The 20762-nt window shown below is 38.3% G+C and overlaps 1 protein-coding gene across 5 annotated transcripts in view; it reads left to right on the forward strand.

Moving 5' to 3' along the window:
• The window catches only part of REXO1 (RNA exonuclease 1 homolog), a 112997-nt gene that overhangs the window by 27141 nt on the left and 65094 nt on the right, over positions 1–20762 (forward strand). For all 5 annotated transcript variants that reach the window (XM_021008828.2, XM_078154129.1, XM_078154126.1 and 2 more), the window contains exon 2: positions 18049–19886. In XM_021008828.2, coding sequence (XP_020864487.1) covers positions 18049–19886 — 1838 coding nt within the window. The remainder of the gene's footprint in view (positions 1–18048; positions 19887–20762) is intronic.

Consider the following 20762-nt stretch of genomic DNA (forward strand, 5'->3'; position numbering starts at 1 on the left):
CAAAGTTCTGAGCACATTCATTTTATTAGTAAGGCTAGCACTTGCCAGTAAAAGGGGTCTTTAGCTCCTCAGCAAGCCAAAAGACCACCCTGAAGTGGAGTTTACAGGACTTCTTATAGTTTAGGGAAAGTGAATAAAAATAGAACAGCACATAGAATGTAGGATTGTCATCTGATTTCTGTTGGTGGAAGGGAAGAGATTTTCTTCCCTGTTGCTAGGAGAAAGCTGATTGGTTGTGTCCACCTGTATGCTTGCAAGGACAGCTAATGGTACAGAGATAACAGGTCTCCTTGACATAAAGATAGAGCAGTGATTTACAGGAAGACTAAACTTCTGAACTTATGGCCTTCTGAACTGAACTCAGAGACAAACATGACTTGAACAGTTATATAAAATGTCAGTGATTAGTATGGAACAGAATCAGTTACAAAGTGGAATCAGTTTGATTTTGTCAGTTCCCCACTCTGATCTGTGGGAGTCATGTCTCCCACAGATCACTTATCTTTAAGCTAATTCTATAAGATTTTTAATATAGTAAATATCCTCAGTGTGTATTATTGTAAGCTTTTCTGAGGCTAGTCTGGAACAGGCTTTAACACAGCTGTTAAGGCAAAGCCTTAAGAAAAAAATAAGACACAGGGCAGAAAAGCCCACTTACCAAGGATAACTAACAGGCCATTTTCCTGCAGCCAAGTGAATCGAGATGGATTTCACCACGAGTCATCCTGGGCCCATAGTTGTGTTTCTGCTGTAACGCATTGGATCTTATGTAGGCTCGTCACAATTTCTCCTGACTGGTCAATTTAAGAACAACAAGCCTGACTGATCATAACACAAGCTTGTCCCTGAGTTGCAGTAAGGATATCTAAAAACCATAAAGCCATTCGGGCTACAGAACCAACCTCAGTCTAGAGGGAGGAAGTAGATTCACTTTTGGCCTGAGCCAACTTGTCAATTTCAAGTGAGAGATTCAAACTCCTTGGAGGACTCACCAAGGACAACCAAGAAAACTCAGCAAGCATAAGCACCGTGAAATAAAAGGCCAAAGTAATGCAATAATGATCATCAGTATTAAGTAACATCAGTTCTTCTTGTATCCTGGTAACTCACTCCCAATGTCCACTTACTCAGCGCTTTTCATTTTGGATCCCAGATGTCCCATGTAGTCATCTGGTCCCTGGAAATATTTTCTCTTGGACGTTCTGGAATAGGCCTTGTTCTCAGGGTAGCTCTGAAAGGAGCTTCTTCTAAATAGATTTGCTTTTCTTGTTCCAAGTTATTTGCAGAGAATTCTAGATAATTTTGCTAAAGTCTGCCAGTAACAAGACTCAACACAATTCCAAAAAGTAGTTCATGTGGTAAAAACCAGTTCAAGCCTTATGGTTCTCATCTTAATAACAATAGAACTGTGAGAAGAACATCAAATTAAGAACCCACAATTCAGAGAATTTCATTTGTTGCATGTCATTTGCCTTTTCTTTCTTTACTTAAATGCTACACCTGATATGGAAACTACTATTGACAGGCTAAAGGAAGAATTTTTAAAAAGAATTTTTGAGTTCCTGACTTGTAAAATGGGCCCTTCTGTTTGTGTATTTAAAAAAATTTTTGATTAATGTTCCTTCTGTCTCCAAATTATCAAATAGATACTCCAAATAGGAAAACAGTTTCACCCTCTTTACAGTTATCTATGCAATTTTATATGTAGAATCCTTAATCCAATTTTTAAAATGGATTATCCCATTAGAAACATTTGGAAGCCAATTATATATATTTATACATTCTAGTTCTTAGAGAAAACAATCTGATCCTGTTGTTTTCTCGAAGTTTACTACTCCATTTAAATAGAAAACTTTTACATCTTTGTCTTATTAGAAAATTTTTGCATCTTTGTCTTAATTTCCCCTTTAGGAGAATGTTACCCCATATCATAACTACTAGGCAAGGAGGTAGCAAACCCAAGAACTCATTTACTTAGTTGCTTAGGATGTGAAATTGCCTACCAATTTAGATTGAAAACAGTAAAAATCTTTCATATTTGCATCCTGTTATAGTAGTGCAGAGGTGCTGGAGTATTGTAGCAACAAGATTGATTATGTTAAAAAAAAATTGTAACTGAGGTTTTCTGAGCCATGATAGTAAAACTGAGCCAAATCGTAAAACTTTTTCTCTAAGGGAGACACCTGGCTCAGGCTGAAGGCTGAAGAGTGATGGTTAGAGGGATTTGCCCTGAAAGGAAGAAGTAGAGAAATGGTTGTAACAGCATTAAGGTTGGCCTAACAGACTTAATTAAGCCTTAGGTCACAGAATTTATAATTGTATCAAACATCTTTAGTTCTGTTTGGATTTTAGGTACAAGCCATAGTCATTATTTAGAATAGTCAGTCATACAGCAAAGTTCTACTTTATTCACAGGGTATCATGGCCAGGCTCAGGATTAACCAGGAAACAGTCCTGTTCAAATAGTAAATAACACAATGGGGAAACTGAGCCAAGAGGATCATCCCTTCAAGCTATGTCAAGAACATTTCCTAAGTGTTTCCCGGACACACACATCCAACTGTAGTGTTTCCTGAATCTCACTGCCTTTGAGCAGCTTGTGTTAGTTCCCTTGAATGGTGGATTTTTGATTTAATGATCATTTAGATATTTACACTTGAATTCAAAACTCAGAACATTATCAAATTACAGTCTCAAGAGATTATTATTTCAAATAGCAAGTTTCACTAATCATAGCCTAGGTCCAGAGTTTTATTATTTCTCTCATATTTTTACAATAACAGTTAACAGAAAGTTTACTAGGCCTTTTAAAAAAAGCACTCAACATCCCTTTCTTCTTAAAACTCAAGCTGGTGTAAAAATAAATAATTAGAAATTAAGAAAATGATTGTATTCTTGAATTCTACATAGATAGTCAATATATGAAAGGTCACGCAAAAAATCACCAGGAAAACACTGATTCGTTACTATAAATCTCCAGACTAACATATCCATCTCTTAAGGGATTGTTTATTAACCCCTTAAAGCAAAAATAAATCTTTAAGATTGGAGTCTATTAAGACTAAGTTGGTTGAAGATGTAACTTCAATATGTAATATTCCAGGTATAACTTCATAATTTTCATAATTACAAATCATCACATATATCACTTATATACTATAAACAAACTTAGAAGTTTCTTCCCCACCTTATACAAGTAGTGTTTATAATGGAAGAGGGCATCCCATTTTTTTTGTAAACCAATTCACTATTGTAGAATTTTACAACATTAAGCAAATTCTTTCATAGGGCTGATAAGATTTTAGGACCTTACCCAAGCAGATAGTCCCAGGAACCTGGCAAGTTTACAAATAAGGAGATTTTGCAAGGTCCTCTTCTTCTCCCCCGACCCCTTCCCACAAAGTAAGTATTATTTTTGCCTTTTAAAAATATATAAAATTAAATACTTCGTATGTTTTACCATTATAACAATAGCCTCTAATAATTTCACAGCATCCATATCAAAAGGAGCTAAATTTTTCAGTAATACAATTGCATCATTCATTTAATAGCATCTCTTATATGATGGTTTCCCAAAATTCAAAATACAAGAAAATTTAGAAACACAATAATAACAGATAACAATATTATATATTTAAAACAAAACAAAACTTATTGCCAGTCAAATGACATCAATTCAGTTGAATGCTTGCCAAATTATCTTACGTAGAAAATCATTCATTTTATCTCCTTTAGCATTTTATAGCATATATACTTTAGCATTTATACATCACATTTAAAACCCAATGTAGAGTTACCCAGTATGGAATAATCATTCAATTAAAGAAATAATAATAACAATTAACATTTACATATTGCTTACCACATGCCATGCACTGTGTTAAGAATTTCACAATCATGATATCATTTTGATCCTTAAAATAATCCTGGGAGATGGGTCATCATTCTCCTTACAGATTAGGGAACTGAGGTAAACAGAACAAAGGTAATTTGCTTAAGGTCACACAGCTAACACATTTCTCAAACTGGGCTAAGGTTTAAAAACTAAGGTTTTTAACCTTTTGAGTAAGGTTTTTCTGAGCCATGATCATCTTAATGCCAAATACTAAATTTTTTTCTTCAACAAAAACTCCTGGCTTAGGCTGAAGAGCAGTCAAAAGACACACATCAGTGGCACTCCTTTAGGGAAGTCAGTTATTGCCAAATAGTTGCAGGGAATGCAAACAGAACACTAAACAAACAAGCAAAGTTTTAACTACCTACCCCAACAGTGTGGAGGCTTTATTGTGACTGGGATGGATTTGAGACCAAGGAAAAGACCAACCTCCAAGGCAGCATGGCACAAAGAAGTCTCTTGGTGAAAATATCTCCAGAGCGCTTTCAGGGATTTCCTCAGAGAACACCTACAGGGCTCGATAATTGTAACAATTGAAATCAAGATAAATTGAGACAACAGAGTTCTGAGTACATTCTTTTTATTGGTAAGGCTAGCACTTAACAATAAAAGGGGTCTTTAGCTCCTCTGCAAGGCAAAAGACCCTTAAGGTGGGGTTTGTGACTTACTCTTGTAGTTTAGGGAAAGTGGATAAAAATAGAGCAGCACATAGGATGTAGGATTGTCATCTGATTTCTGTTGGTAGAAGGGGAAGAGATTTTCTTTCTTGTTGCTAGGGAAAGCTGATTGGTTGTGTCCACCTGTATCCTTGCAAGGATAGCTAGTGGTACAGAAGTAACAGATCTCCTTGACACAAACATAGAACAGTGATTTACAGGAAGACTAAACTTCTGAACTTATGGCCTTCTGAACTTAACTCAGAGACAGAGAAACATGACTGAAGCAGTTATATAGCATGTCAGTGGTTAGTACAGAATAAAATCAATTGCAAAATGGAATCAATTTGATTTTCTCGCAGGGGTTGGTTAATTGTCAGGGACATTACAGAAATGATTCTTGCATTGGGCAGGAGGTTGGATTACATTAATAATAATAAAAGCTTTCATTTCTAAAATGCTTTAAAATTTATAAAAGTGCTTTCCTCACACCATGTGAGACAAGTAATGCAAGTATTTCATTAATTCCATTTTGCAGGTAAGGAAACTGAGATTCAGAAAGATAAACTAACTTGCCCAAGGTTACATAGCTTTTATGTAGTGCCCAGCCTATAGAATATCAAGTTGGAAGGGACTTGAAAGTATTTAGTTCACTACTTTCCTAAAATAGGAATCTCTTTTTAAAGCTCTCTAACATGTCCCCGCCCCACCAGCTATCTTATGTTATTTTTGTGGCTGTCTTTGAAGAACTTTAGTGATAAGAAACCCAGTACTAACCATTTCATCCTATTCTATCAAATTCTACCTGGATTGCAGACCCTCCAAAATCTGCCTCATTCAGCATATCCAAACTTAATTCCCGTTGGTCCCCAATACACATCTTCTACTCTGGTCCACCTAGAATCTCAGAGCTGGAGGGAAGTTCAGAGTGCAACATGTCTGACAAATAGTAATCCAGCCTCTGTTTCAATCAGTCAGCATCTTCCCTTTAGGAAGGAGTATATTCCAAGCAGGAAAGAGCAAAGAGACAGAGACAGGAGATGAAATATCATATATGAAGAACAGCAAGTGGTCCAGTTTGGTGGAACCTTCGTGTTTGAAGGGGAGCAGTGTATAATAAGCTTGGTAAGGTAGGTTAGAGCCAGGTTATGAAAGACTTTAAATGTCCAACAGAACATTAGTTTATATTTGGTCAGCAGTGGGGAACTACTGGAGTTTACTGAGCTAGGGAGTGACAAGGTCAGACCTGTGCGATAGAAAGAATCTCCTTTTGGCAGGTGTGCAAATGGATAGGTCATTGTGGGGAGAGACTGAGTCAAGAAAAAAATGAACATATTGTTGCAAGGGCCGTGGCAAGAGAGTATGAGGAACTGTGCTGGTGTGGCTAGATGAGTGGCATGAGGAGATGGATTTGAGAAATGTGGAGGTGGACCCAACAAGATTTGGTAACTTATTGGACACTTAGAGTGAAGAATGACTCCAAGATTTCAAGCCTAGGTGACTAGAAGGATGATGGTGCCCTTGACAGAAATAAGGAAGTTCAGAAGAGAAGTGAGTCTTAGGGAAAATATGGGATCATAGATCTAGAAATAAAAGGGACTTCCTGAGTGATCAAATCATTATGTACATGAGAAACTGAGGTCTAGGGAGGTTGAGTGATATAAGTCACAAGACATCTTGATTCCATAGGTAGGAGTTGAATGCAGGTCTTCTGATTGCAGAGATTGCAAAGCACTTTCTTTTATACTGTAACAATGAATTCTATTTTGGAAACATTTTGTTTGAAATTCCTTTGAGCAATTGGTGATGTGAGACTGTAGCTCTTGAGAATATCCAGGCTGGATGTATGAAATCTGGGAATCATCTGAAAATAGGTGCTAATTGAACCCATGGAACTTGAGGAGGTTGCTGAGGTAGGGGCGACTTGAACGTGTTTGTAGACAGCAGGGAAGGAGTCAAATATGGAGAAATTGAAGATTGGAGGTGATGGTGATTGGGGGCAACTTTCCAGAAAAGGCAGGAGGGGATGGGATCAAGGGTACATTTATTGGGGCTGGCCTTGTTGGGTAAAAGGGCCACCATCTGTTCCTCAGAGACTGGATTTTGAGGAGGGAATGAAGGATGATGTCAAGGGGTTTTGAGGTATAGACTAGAGAACAAGAAGGAGTTGAGGTCCTCTGCTGAGAAACTGGGGTCAGGGACTGATGTGAGAGGCTTGAGGAGAGAAGAGGTGTTCAGAACAGGTGTAGTGGGGAGTGAGATAAAGAATCATTAATAAAAGGATTACTTTGCTTCAGGGAGGCCACTGCTGATATTAGATAAAATCTCTCAAATGAGATAATATGTAACATTTATTAAGGTTTGCAAATATCTCATTTAGTCCTTACAACAATCTTGGGAGGTAGATTCTATTATTGTCCCCATTTTATAGAAGGCAAAACTGAGGTAGATGAAGGAGAAGTTACTTGCCCAGATTCACACAGCCTGCAAGTTTCTGAGGCTGGCTTTGAGCTTAGGTCTTCCTGACTCCAGGTCCAGTGTTCTATCTACTCTGACCACTATATAAATGCTAGTTATTTAAAATATAAGTATATATTGAAACTTAGCCAGCACAACTGAATGACTTCCCTCAGCACTATGAAATAACATGAGTAGGAGTAGAAAAGGCTCTTGGTGTGAACAATCCTGGGTTAGAGTTTGGCATGGTACTGATAGGACAAGGGGTGAAGGATTGAAGAATTGAAGAGTCAGTAACCTTGGGGTCAGCACTGGGAAAGAAGAAAAAGTGAGAGGAAACCTTTCCTTCAGGTAGAGAAAACCCATTATGTCCTGAGCTGGTCAATTACATTTCTGGATAGCACTAATTGTCAGGAAATTTTCCCTTATTTAAAACTTGAATTGTTCCCCCCCCCCCCCCAGTTTCTTCCTCTTTTCCCTAGTTGTGCTGTATGGGATCAGACAGGACAAATCTAATTCTTTTTCTATGGGACAGCCCTTCAGATACTTGAAGATAGTTATTATATTCCTCTAAGTCTTCTCCAAGCTAATCGTCTTGAGTTCTTTCTCAAATCCTTTACACCAGGGGACAGCAAATTTATGTTGTTTCCCCACTTCCTTTTTGTACACTGAGATAAGAATGGTTTTTACCTTTTAAAATAGTTTTATTGTATTTAAAAATGGAAAAAATATTATTAGTTCACTGGCTGGACAAAAAGAAATGGTGAGTATTTGGTCTTAGTTTGCCTACTAATCCCACGTGTTAGTTGCACTGTAATGTCTACCATCCTAATATAGGCCCTCATTACCTCTCTCCAGTACTGTTTCAGTAGTCCTGTAATTATCTCCTTTCGTCCAGTCTCTTCCTTCACTGTGTTATCCTATATACAGCTACTGATTGACATACCTTTTTTTTTTAAAGGGTTTTACTGATATCTTTTATATAATTTATATTTTGCAGTATATTCTTCCCTCCCAGAGAGCCAACTCTTATTATAAAGTATGAAGAAAAGTAGAAAGAAAAAAGTTCCACAAAACTAAACAATATATTAGAAAAATGACGTTCTGTGCAGTTTACCATTCTTGTGGTCCCCTCCCTTCTTTAACAAAGTGGGGAATCATTTTATATCACTTTTTGGGGATCAAAGCTTGGTCATTATAATTTAACTGTATTTGGTTTTGATTGTTTTATTCTTTCTATTTACATGGTGGTCATCATACTAGTGTGACTGGTATTGTTTTCCTGATTCTGTTTACTTAACTTTTCATCAGTTCATATAGCATCAGTTCTTTTTCTTTGTATTCTTCAGTGCTACCTTCATGTGCCACAGTTTTTTTTAGCCATTCTTTAATTAAAGAATATCTACTTTATTTCCAGTTCTTTGCTACCACAAAAAAGTGCTACTATAAATATTTTGGTGAGTGTGATGCCTTTTTGGTTGTTGTTGACCTCTTTGGGGTATATTTTAGCAGAGTAATCTTTGGGTGAGTGAGTATGGATATTTTAGTCATTTTCTTTCTATAAGTTCAAATTGCTTTCCGGAATGGTTGCACTGATTCACAGTTTCACCAAAAACTGGTTTAGTGTGCCCACTTTTCCACGGTTTCTCCAGTACTGATTAGTCCCATCTCTTGTCATCTTTGTCAAATGGCTAGGTGTAAGGTCAAACCTCAGAATTATTTTAATTTACATTTCTTTTATTATTAGTGATCTGGAGCATTTTTTCCTATGGATGTTAATTGTTCTTTTGAGAAATATATTTTCATATCCCTTGGAAACTTGCCATTTGGGGAATGGCTTTTGGTCCTTTATATTTCTGTTAGTTGTCTAAATATTTTGGTTAACAGACCCTTACTAGTGAAATTCCATGTAAAGATCTTTTCCCCACTTGATAGCTTCCCTTCTTATCCTTATTGCATTAATTTTGTAATCAGATTATTAGTTTTATCTTTTGCGATTACATCTATCTCTTATTTGGTTAAGAATTCACTCTGTACCCTCAGCTATGAAAGATGCATAGATTTGTTTCTTTCATCTTTTATAGTGTGAGCTTTAGTAGTCAGATTATGGGGCAGCTAGGTGGGGCAGTGGATAGAGCACCAGTCCTGGAGTCAGGAGGATCTGAGTTCAAATCCAACCTTAGACCAAACACTTGACACTTACTAGCTGTGTGATCCTGGGCAAGTCACTTAACTCCAATTGCCTTAATTAAAAAAAAAAAACACCAAAAACCTAACTAATAGATCATATCTCCATTTTGAATTCATTATGGAATATGGTATAACATGTAGTTTTAAACCTAATTTTTTTCGTACTGCTTTCTAGTTTTCCCTGCAATTTATACTGTAAAAGCAAGTCTGACTGTGTTACTCTCTTGCTCAAGAAACTTCAATGACTCCTTATTTCCTCTAGGGGTAAATATAAATTCTGCCATTTGGTACTTAAAACCTTTATATTCCTAATACTTCTTGACCTCTCTGTAGTACTTTTTTGATCAAAAGTACACTTTTGATCAGCTTCTTCTGGATAGTCTCTCTTCTCTAAGTTTTCATGGTACTGCTTCCTCTTGGTTTTTATTTTTTTATTTTGTTTTTTTTTTAAATTCATTTGGATTTATCAACAATCATTTCCATGAACTTTTGAGTTTTAAATTTTTCTCCCCCTCCCTCCCCAAGATGGTGCGAAATCTGATATAGGCTTTACATATATATTCTTATTAAACATTTTCACATTAGTCATGTTGTAAGGAAGAATTAGAACTTATAGGAGGAACCACAAGAAAGAGGAAACAAAACAAAACAAAAGGGAAAAAAAGAACAAATAGTATGCTTTGATCTGCACTCAAACTCCACAGTTCTTTCTTTGGATGCGGATAGCATTTTCCATCATGAGGCCTTTGGAGATGTCTTAGATCCTTACATTGCTGAGAAGAGCTAAGTCTATCAAAGTTAGTCATAGTACAGTGTGGCTGTTACTGTGTACAGTGTTCTCCTGGTTCTGCTCACTTCACTCAACATCAGTCCATATAAGTCTTTCCAGGTTTTTCTGAAGTCTGCCAGCTCATCATTTCTTATAGCACAGTAGTATTCTATTACATTCATGTACCGCAGCTTGTTCAGCCATTCCCCAATTGATGGGCATTCCCTCAATTTCCAGTTCTTTGCCATCTTGGTCCTCTTTTAGATAATGATAATGATAAATAATAATAGTTATAATAATAATAATAATAATAATAATAATAATAATAATAATGATAGCATACCCATAACTATGGGTATGCCCCATAGGCTCTATTTTGAACCCTCTTCTCTTCTCCCTCTATATACTTTTACTTGGTGATCACCTCAGCTCCCATGGAGTCAGTTATTATCTCTATGTTGATGTTTCTTAAATCTACTTGTCCAGCTCTAACTTCTAAGCTGACCTCCAGCTCACAGCCTGTTGGGCATCTCAAACTGGATGCCCCCTAGACCAGGGCTTCTTGAACTTTTTCCACTCATGACCCCTTCAGTGCTTCTTAAACTCAGCATGTCCAAAACTGAACTCATTATCTTTCCCTCCAAACCCTTCCCCCTTCAGAACTTCCCTATTACTATTGAGGACACCACCATCCTTCCAGGTACACAGGTTTACAACCTAGATGTCATTCTCAACTCCTCACTTTTTCTTACCCCCGAAGAGTGTCGATTTTGCCTTTAGAACATCTCTGGTGCATGCCCTTTTCTTTCCTCTTAACTTGCCAACGCCCTGTTGTGGGCCCTTATCACCTCACACCTGAACTATTGCAGCAGCCTGCTGGTTGTTCTGCCTAGTATAAATCTTCTACTCTAGTCCATCCTCTGCTCAGTTGCCAAAGAGATTTTCCTAAAGTGTAGGTCTGACCTCTGACCATGTAACTCTCCTACTCAGTAAACTCTAGTGGCTCCCAATCATCTTCAGTATTAAATATAAAATCCTTTCTTTGACATTCAGAGCCTTTTATAACTTGCCCCATCTCCTATTTTTCCAATCTTTTTTTTATTTTTTGGTCTACTTTTTTTTTTTTGGTGAGACAATCAGGGTTAAGTGACTTGCCCCGGGGTCACACAAGTAGTAGGCATCAAGTGTCTGAAGCCAGATTTTGAACTCAGGTTCTCCTGACTCCAAGGCCAGAGATCTCTATCCATTGTGCCACCTAGCTGATCCCCAATCTTTTAATAATATATTCCCCTCTCCATCCCCAGCAACATACTCTAAGATCACTGGATACTTTCTCTGGCTGTTCCCCATGTCTGGAATGCTCTCCCTTCTCATCTCTACCTCCTGCCTTCAAGTCCCCACTGAAATCCCATCTTTTATAAGAAGCCTTTCTTAATCCCTCTTCATGCTGCAAGTGCCTTCCCTCTACTGAATATCTCTAATTTATTCTGCTTTTTCTTGTTTGTACCTAGTTATTTGCATGTTGTTTCCCCATTAGATTGTGAGCTCCTTGGGAGCAGGGACTCTCTTTCCTTTCTTTGTATCCCTAATGCTTAATATGGTGCCTGGCACATAGTAAATGCTTGGTGACTTTTGACTGGACAGATTGCACATTGCTCTCATTGGTATACTCTATGCTGTAGTTAAATTAGCTTGCTATTTCCCATATGTGACAGTCTATCTCTGTGCTTTTGTACAGTCTGCTCCCTGTGTATTGAATGGCTCTCCTTTCCTACTTTGACTACTTGAACTTTGCTAGCTCTCTTTCAGGCTCAACTCAAGTGCCACCGTGTACCTTCTCCCTCACCTTACTAGTTCTCTCTCCCCATCCCCAAATTACTTTGTATTTATTTTTATTTTTGTAACTGTGTACATATTTCTCCCTAGTAGAATGTAAGTTTCTTTTTTTTAATTTTATTTAAAAAAAATTTTTTTTCCGTATGCTTTTGAGTTGAAAATTTTTTTCTCCGTTTTTCTCCACCCCCCCTCCCCAAGACGGCGCACAATCTGACATAGGCTTTACATTTACATACCCATTAAACATATTTTCACATTAGTCAAGTTGTAAGTACAAATTAAAACCAATAGGAGGAACCATCAGAAAGATGAAACAAAATTCAACTTAAGGTAAAAATAAGTGAGAGCGATTTGACTTCCATAGTTCTTTCTTTGGATGTGGACAGCATTTTCCATTCTGAGGCTTCTGGAGATGTCTTAGATCCTCGTAATGCTGAGAAGGGTTCAGTTTAACAATCTTAGTCATCGCATAACATGGCTGTTATTGTGTACAGAGTCCTCTTGGATCTGCTCACTTCACTCAGCATCAGACCATATAAGTCTTCCCAGGTTTTTCTGAAGTCAGCCTGTTCATCATTTCTTATAGAACAATAGTATTCCATTCCATTCATATACCACAGCTTGCGCAGCCATTCCCCAGTTGATGGGCATCCTCTCAATTTCCAATTCTTTGCCACCACAAAAAGAGCTGCTATGAATATTTTTGTACATGTGGGTCCTTTTCCCGTTTGTTTGATCTCTTTGGAATATAGCCCTAGAAGTGCTATTGCTGGATCAAAGGGTATGCACATTTTTGTAGCCCTTTGGGCATAGTTCCAAATTGTTCTCCAAAATGGTTGGATCATTTCACAACTCCACCAACAATGTATTAGCGTTCCAATTTTCCCACATCTTCTCCAACATTTATAATTTTCATGTTTTGTCATGTTGGCCAATCTGATAGGTGTGATGTGGTACCTCAGAGTTGTTTTGATTTGCATTTCTCTAATCAATAATGATTTAGAGCATTTTTCATATGACTATAGATGGCTTTAATTTCTTCATCTGAGAACTGCCTGTTCATATCCTTTGACCATTTATCAATTGGGGAATGGCTTGTGTTCTTATAAATTTGTCTTAATTCTCTATAGATTTTAGAAATGAGGCCTTTATCAGAAAGACTGGTTGTAAAAATTCTTTCCCAATTTCTACCTTCCTTCTAATCTTAGTTGCATTGGCTTTGTTTATGCAAAAACTTTTCAATTTAACGTAATCAAAATGATCCATTTTGCTTTTCATAATGTTCTCTATCTCCTGTTTGGTCATGAATTCTTCTGTTCTCCATAGATCTGATAGGTAAACTAGAATGTAAGTTTCTTGAGGACAGAGACTGTTCTTTGTTTCCTCGTTGCTTAGCACGGTGCCCAGTATATATTTTTAAATTCATATACAGAATTGAATATAGTAGTCCAGTTGTGATCTGCCCTGGGCAGAGTGTATCACGACTCTCTCCTCCTTTATTCTGAACACTGAGCTTCTGTAGTCTGAGATTATGAGAGTTTTTTAGGTTGCTGTGACATTCTGTTGATTCATTGAACTGAAGAGTCCACTAGAACCTCACGTTCTTCTTTTTCAGATGAACTACTATCTAACCATGTCTTCTTCATCTTGTATTTGTGAAGTTGATTTTTTGAATCCAAACGTAAGAATTTCCATCTTCAAAGAATCTTAGGGTTAGAATCTCTTCCCAATTGTCCATCACTTCACCAGAACACTTAAGCAAGAAAATGAAACTCTCACAACAAACTTGCATAGTTCAGCAAAGTAAATTAACATATTGCCGTGTCCAAAAAATGCAGGTCTCATTCTGGATTTTAAGTCCATCACCCCTCTGGCAGGAAGTGGATGGCATGCTTCATCTTCTGTCCTCTTTGGTTTATCATTGCATTAATCAGAAAGCTATCTAGTCCAACACATACTTGAATGAAAAGAATTCATTTCAACAACATACCCAACAAATGGCTATCTAGGCTTTGCTTGAAGACTTGCAAGAAGGGGAATCTTGTCTAGACCTTGAGAGTCACTTCCTGTTATTCTGTGAACTGCTTTTCTCTCTCCACTCTTCCACAGCCCCCCACCTCCCCACCCCGCCCCTGCTCTACCTCCATCTCTACGTGCATACTCAGCTTCAGGGAGAAGCATCCCTGAAGAGCACTGGACTTAGAGAAGGAGATCTAGCCTCACACTCCACTTGTACCAGTTACTATCTGGATGACCTTAAACAGATCATTTAATGGCTCTGGTTTACAGGCGCCTAATCTTAAAATGGGAGGGTTAGAATAATTGATAGCTAATATCTGTTCTAATCTTACCAGATTTTTCTCAACATTCTGGCCTGTCAGAATGTCTTTGGATTTTGATTTTGTCACCTGTGTGTTAGCTGTTCCTCTTAGCTTTGTGTCATCTTCAGATTTAATAAGTATTCCATCTGTCATTGATAAGAAATGCCCAATAGCATAGAGCCTAGCACAGACCCATTAGAGACTTTTTCCAAATTGACATTAAACTATTAATGATTATTCTTTTGATCTGGCTTTTCAGATAGTTATGATTCTAACTATGATCTCTAGCCCATTATCTCTTCATCTTTTCTACAAGAAAAGTGTGAGGTACTTTGTCAAATGTTTTGCTAAAATCTAGTTTAACTCTATCTACAGAGTATTCCCCTGAACCAATCTAGTAATCTTGTCCAAAAAGCAAATTAGGTTAGTCTGGCGTAAATCTGTTCTTTTTTTTTTTAATTTTTTTGGTGAGACAGTTGGGGTTAAGTGACTTGCCCAGGGTCACACAGCTAGTGAGTGTCAAGTATCTGGTTTGAGACTGGATTTGAACTCACATCCTCCTGACTCCAGAGCTGATGCTCTATCCACTGCGCCTCCCAGCTGTTCTTGATAAATCTACACTGGTTGGCCCTTTGTGGTCACTGCTGCTTCTTGTAGATGTTTATGAACCATCCCTTTAATAACAAGAGCTGAAATTTTGCTAGTAATTTTTTTTTTTTGGCTGGGCAATGGGATTAAGTGACTTGCCCAGGGTTGCACAGCTAGTAAGTGTTATGTATCTGAGGTAGCATTTGAACTCAGGTCCTTCTGACTCCAGGGCTGGTGCTCTATCCACTGCACCACCTGGCTGCCTCCTATTTTGCCTGTAATTGAAGTCAAATTTAGTGGCTTCTAGTTTGCATATTCCTTTCACTTTTTTAAACATTGAGACAGTATTTTCTCTTCTCCAGTCTTAAGATACTTCCCATTTCTTCGTGATCTTGCAGAGATCCCTGACAGTGGCTAAATAATCACATCCAACAGTCCTCTTCACTTCTTGTAATGTTGTTGATATCGAGCAGTATCTTAGATTCAGCAGTAGTAGCCAGGTGCTCTCAGCAACTTACTTTTCTCGTCTCCCTATTAGCAGTTTTTGCTCTGTCCTATCCAGCCCAATATCCTTTTCCTTTGTAGAGAAAATGTAAAAAACAAATTGTTGAACAGCTCTGCCTTTTCTTGTCATTGCCTCTGTCATCCTAAGGAGTAATTCTCTGGCTTCTTTGATCCTCCACTTTTTCTCAGTTTAACTGAAAGTACAGAGAGACAAACACAGCCTATGATCTAGAGAAATAGATTCTGTTTTAGTTCTCGTAAGATTTAAAAGAGTCAACCTGGTGTAATGGTTAGAGAGCTGATCTTGCAGTTAGGTGCAAAAGTGCCTTTGATATGCTCTGGCTTTGTCACCCTGGACAAATCACTTAGCATCTCTGTTGCCAAGAAAATGCTGAGGTAGGGGAAGTTCCTCACCAGACTTCTTACACAGATGAAATCACAGCTCCAGTTAAAACACCCACCAAAAAATTTCAAAATTTCAACCCCTTTAGTAGGCATAGCTGGGTTGTCCTTGGGCAACAGACAGTTTTTTAGTGGGCCTGTATGCAAAGCCTTTCTGGATTCTTAGGACTGATCAGTGCTTATGAGGCATAACCTTTGAAAACCTATGGTCCCCTCCATGCCACAGTAAGGAACTGAGGTGGACTTTAGTGGAAGATTATGAAAATCACAGAAAATGTCCTGTCCTTCATTGATTTGCTTTATTTTGAATGAGACCAAAATAGGATTCAAACACAGACCAAAAACCAGCGGATGGAAATTGTTTATTACCTTTTGAAGGTATTGCCCCTTTACTGTTTTGCTGTTTCTTTTCTCTTTTCCACTGTGAACTCAGCTTCATAGAAGAGCAAGCATCTTTTTTCTTTTTTTTGCCTCTAGAATGCTTATAATACAGATTCTAGAATCAGAATATGAGTCTTGACCAAGGGGCTCCTAGTCCAGGCTGTCGTCATGCCCCCTTCTTGTACTGATTGACAGTAGCAAACGTTGTTTGTGTTCCAAGCAGCAGTTAAGTGGAATGAAGTAGGCAGGGAAGATGCGCCCAGCTCCCTGCGTTGACTAAACTTTGATTTGGATCCCAGTTGTAGTTTGAATCTGTGGGGCACTTCAGTTATCAGGCAGCATCAGAGAAGGCAGTATTCCACTGAAGTGAAGATTTCAGATAACTAAAGCTGACCTGCCCACCTCAGTGCATTTTCATATGGAAGACATAAATATGAAATAACTTTGGCAGCTTTGTGGAGTCATGGAAAGAGCGCTGGATTCAAGTCAGAGGGAGGACCTGGGTGCATGTTCCAATTCTGCCACCTTTCTTGACCTCATCTAGATGCACTTGAGGGTCTTTCTTGGTCAGAATCTGTGAACCTGTGAGTCTTTTGTTAGGAATACTGAGTTATCCTTTTGAACATCCTGTTAATATGTTGGGCTTTAATAACGTCTTATTAATAGCACATGAAGAATGTATGGGGGCTATTTGCCCCTGTATTAAAGGACGCTAGACTGTTAAGCTGTCGTCTTCAATTCTCTTTGCTAGTGTATCAGCCTCTAGCACTGTATCATAGCTTCCCTCCCCACTTTGAAATGAACAACTTATTTTCTGTGAACTGGGAGAACAGATAACCAAGTGTGTTTGATTTGTGTAGAAAACAAGTCACTAGGCTCTGAGTGAAGGCATGTCTATTAATAAGCTTTGTGAATTTTATAAAATCCATTTTTGTTCCTCAGAGGCCTTTGTTGCTTCCTTCTTGGTCTTTGAACTTTCTAAGAAGAGGTTGCTGGGAAATCGACTCTTTTGAACACATTTGGTAACATCTGAATGTCATTCGCTTTATTGAATTCCAGTTTGTTAGATTGGAATTTTAAAAGAAGTGTATGTTGTAGTTTATTGGTAATATTTTATTTTCAACTTGGTACCTTCAATAAAATCATTCGAATACATAGGGTAAAAAAATCCTGTGAAGAAATCATAAACTGCAAATTATTACAATTTCTTAAATGTGTTTGTTAACCAGGGCAAAAGAGTAACAAAACCCTCCTGTTTATATTCCCTTCTGATTTTTTTCTTGTATTTTTTTTTATTTCTTGTATTTTTTATTTTGAAATTATTTTTTTTTTAGTTATAGCAAAAATATCTTTATTTTTCCTTCTTCACTCTGTTATTTCATTTAAACCTTTTCCATATTTCTATTCTTCATATTCACCATCTCTTATGTCACATTACTGCATTATATTGATATGTTACAATTTAATCTCTTTATTTGCTATTGCAAGTAAAGCTGCTATGAATACCTTTGTACATTTAGGTCTTTTATTCCTTAACATTTAAAAAAATTATTTTAAATTATTCTCTTTCCTGACTGCCCCCTCTCTCATTAAAAAAAAAACACCAAAAAATAAAACTTTCATAACAAACTTGGCACAGTACAGCAAAGTGAATTCCCATATTGCCAAGTCCAAAAATACATGTATCATTATGACATTTAAGTCCATTACCTCTCTGTCAGGAGGTAGGTGGCATGCTGCATTTTTAGTCCTCTGGACTGGTAGTTGATTATTGCATTAGTCAAAATTCTAAAGTCTTTCAAATTTGTTCTTTTCTGTAATGTTGTTGTCATTGTGCAAATGGTTCTAATCTGTTCACTTCGCCTCGTATCAGTTCAGTTCTTCTAAGTTTCTCTTAAAACTATTCATGCCATCATTTCTTAAGGTTTTCTTCCTCTTAATAGTTCTCATAATTTTAATAGTTATAGCAATGAAATCAAAAGTGTACATTTTTTATAGTCTGTAAAGACATGGGTATTTATTGTTTCCCCCCTCCCCATTTCATTTCAGAGCTTGGCTATGACCCATATAATCCTGACCTTCCGAAGCCTTCAGTTGGGACTGAACATGGCTCCCTGGGGGATGTCCCAGAACCCAGCTCTGGCATCTTGGAGCTGGAGTTAGTCAACCAGGCCATTGAGGCTGTCCGGAATGAAGTGGAACGAGAGGAAAAGAAATACAAGGAGTTGCTAGAGACAACCAAGGATTATGGCGCCACAGAGACCTCACTTGTTTCACAAAGCCCCACTGGAGCTGGAGTGCCCAACCCAGACTCCTTTGCCACATCCTTAGAATATAATCCAGGTAGCTACAATCTATTAAATAACAACACAGACTATAACCCTACCCCCTTGGCTGCTGCTAATAAATGTAACAAGTATACTTTGGATTCTTTGGAGAAATCCAAGGCTAAAGGTAACTCTCTTGAATATGTTCCAAAGTCTGTGATCCAGCCCAAAAAGTATAGCCATGCTGTTCCCAACAGCAAATATGTGATTGACAATTCTAAGCCATCCACGGATTTGGAATATGATCCACTTTCAAATTATTCAGCCAGGCTTTTAAATAAGGGCAGTCCGAAGGACCAAAAAGGGGTCAAAAGGAGAAGGGATTCAAACCAAGATGAGTCCTATACTCCTTCGCTCAAGAAGCATTGTGATGTTTTTAGCAGTTATGAAACAGATGCCAGATTTTCTGACTCAGAAGATGAAGACCCCGGCTCAGAGAACCAGCCAAGTCCTGCCAGCCCTACAAAAGCCAGAACCAGTTCAGAGAGTCATTCCAGCAGTGGGTCCTCCCCAGGCAAGGGAAAGCCTCTGGAATCTGAGGAAATTAGTTCAAGGGAGACAAAGGAGATTGCTGTGCAATATGACATGGGGGATATCCAGCGGCGGCAGAGTCCCATTGGAAAACCCTCACCAGAGAAAAATGGAAAAGGAAGCAAACACTCTTCAGAAGGGAGAGAGAAAGTGGCAGGAGGGGACCTAAAGTGTAAGGGCAGCCTGAAGGATCACCGAGTCCAGAAGAGAAAATCACATGACCAAAAGAGCTCAGGCCATCAGGAGGTGGAGAGTCAGAGAGAAAAGAGCAAATCATCTGAGAAAGACAAAGGGAAGAATAAGGACAAAGCAAAAGGGAAATTAGGGGAGAAAAAGAAAGAGAAGAAAGTCACTAAGGTCAAAAGTGATGGACACATAAATAAGATGGAGAAATCCAAGTTAGAAAAGCAAGAAGTGGCCAAGAAAGAGAAGTTCTCATCTGCCATGTTAGTGGCCAGCTCAGGGAAAGGGAAGAATGATGGCCTTAGTAAGAGACCTAGCACAGGGAAGTTGGGGGGCCATAAGGAGTCTAAGGTGAAGCCAGCAGATCCTCCCAATGGGAAAAACATGTCTAGTAGCAATAAGCTAAAAGACAAGAAAGGAAGCAAAACCTTCTCAGGTAGGCTGAAAGAGAAGAAGTCCCTCTCTGTAGATGAAGGCAGTTCCCAAGGGTCTCCAAAGCCTAAGAAGAGGACATTGAGCCATATTGACCTCTTTGGAGATGAGAGCGGGGATGAAGGGGAAGGGACATCCCCAGTTCTTCCTGCCACCCTTCCAAGTCTAAGCTCAGACTCAGACTCAGATGATGGAAGCTGTAGCCTCCCAAATGAGAGCAAGGGACCAAAGCATCTCCGGGGTGCCCAGATTGCTACCTCTTCCTCCTCATCTTCTGAGGCCTCCGATGACATTGACTATTCTGTCCTAGAGAAGGAATTTGATTATGATTCAGACCCCATGGAAGAATGTCTTCGGATTTTTAATGAGTCTACAGATGTGAAGACTGAAGACAAAGGAAGGCTCAACAAACAGGTAGCCATCATTTTGCTTTTAGCTCTAGGAACTACATTTTACACTCAGTGATTTGTTTCCTTGACAGATAATTTGTGGAAGTAGTTGTTTGAAATTAGCAGATAAGTTATACAGATGCATCAGAGTCATTATTTTGTTCTACGTGGCCATAGAAAATCCCCTCATTTTCCAACTGGGGAAACTGAGGCCCAGAGACGGGAAGGGACTTGCCAGAGGCCACACAGGGAGTTAATGGCATCTAGGATTATTGGGTCAGGGCTCCTGATCACCATTCTGTTGCTCTTTCTACTGTGACTTACTGAGAAGTCTGATGGGAGGAGTATTTTTTTTTAATTTTAAAAAAAATTTAAAATTTTCTTTTTTAGGCAATTGGGGTTAAGTGACTTTCCCAGGGTCACACAGCTAGTAAGTGTCAAGTATTTGGTCTGAGGCCGGATTTGAACTCAGGTCCTCCTGACTTCAGGGCTGGTGCTCTATCCACTGCCCCACCTAGCTGCCTCTATTTTTAGAATTTTTTGTGAGGAGTGTCCTGCACCCTGGCCAGGCTATCCTTTTGGTCATTATCCTCACCCCCATATTCACTCTCAGTTACTCCCACTGGGGCCAGGTAGAAGGGAGCCTGTTGTTATTGTCCATTCATTTACATTGTATATAGTGTAAAGAGACCTGGACCTTGGAGTCAGGAGACCTGTATTAAGAGTCTGGCTTCAACATTTGCTGTGCAAATCACTTATCCTTTTTGAGCCTCTCTTTCCTCTTTAAAATAGGATAACAATCTTTTTACTACCAATGTCACAGAGAAGGAGAAAGTGCTTTTTATCAACCTTTAAAGCATTTTAGAAATTTAAGCTGCTGTTATAATGTTGTTATAAGAAG

This window comes from Phascolarctos cinereus, unplaced genomic scaffold (assembly GCF_003287225.1).
Source record: "Phascolarctos cinereus isolate Bilbo 61053 unplaced genomic scaffold, phaCin_HiC Scaffold_4;HRSCAF=312, whole genome shotgun sequence".
NCBI classification, from domain to species: domain Eukaryota; kingdom Metazoa; phylum Chordata; class Mammalia; order Diprotodontia; family Phascolarctidae; genus Phascolarctos; species Phascolarctos cinereus.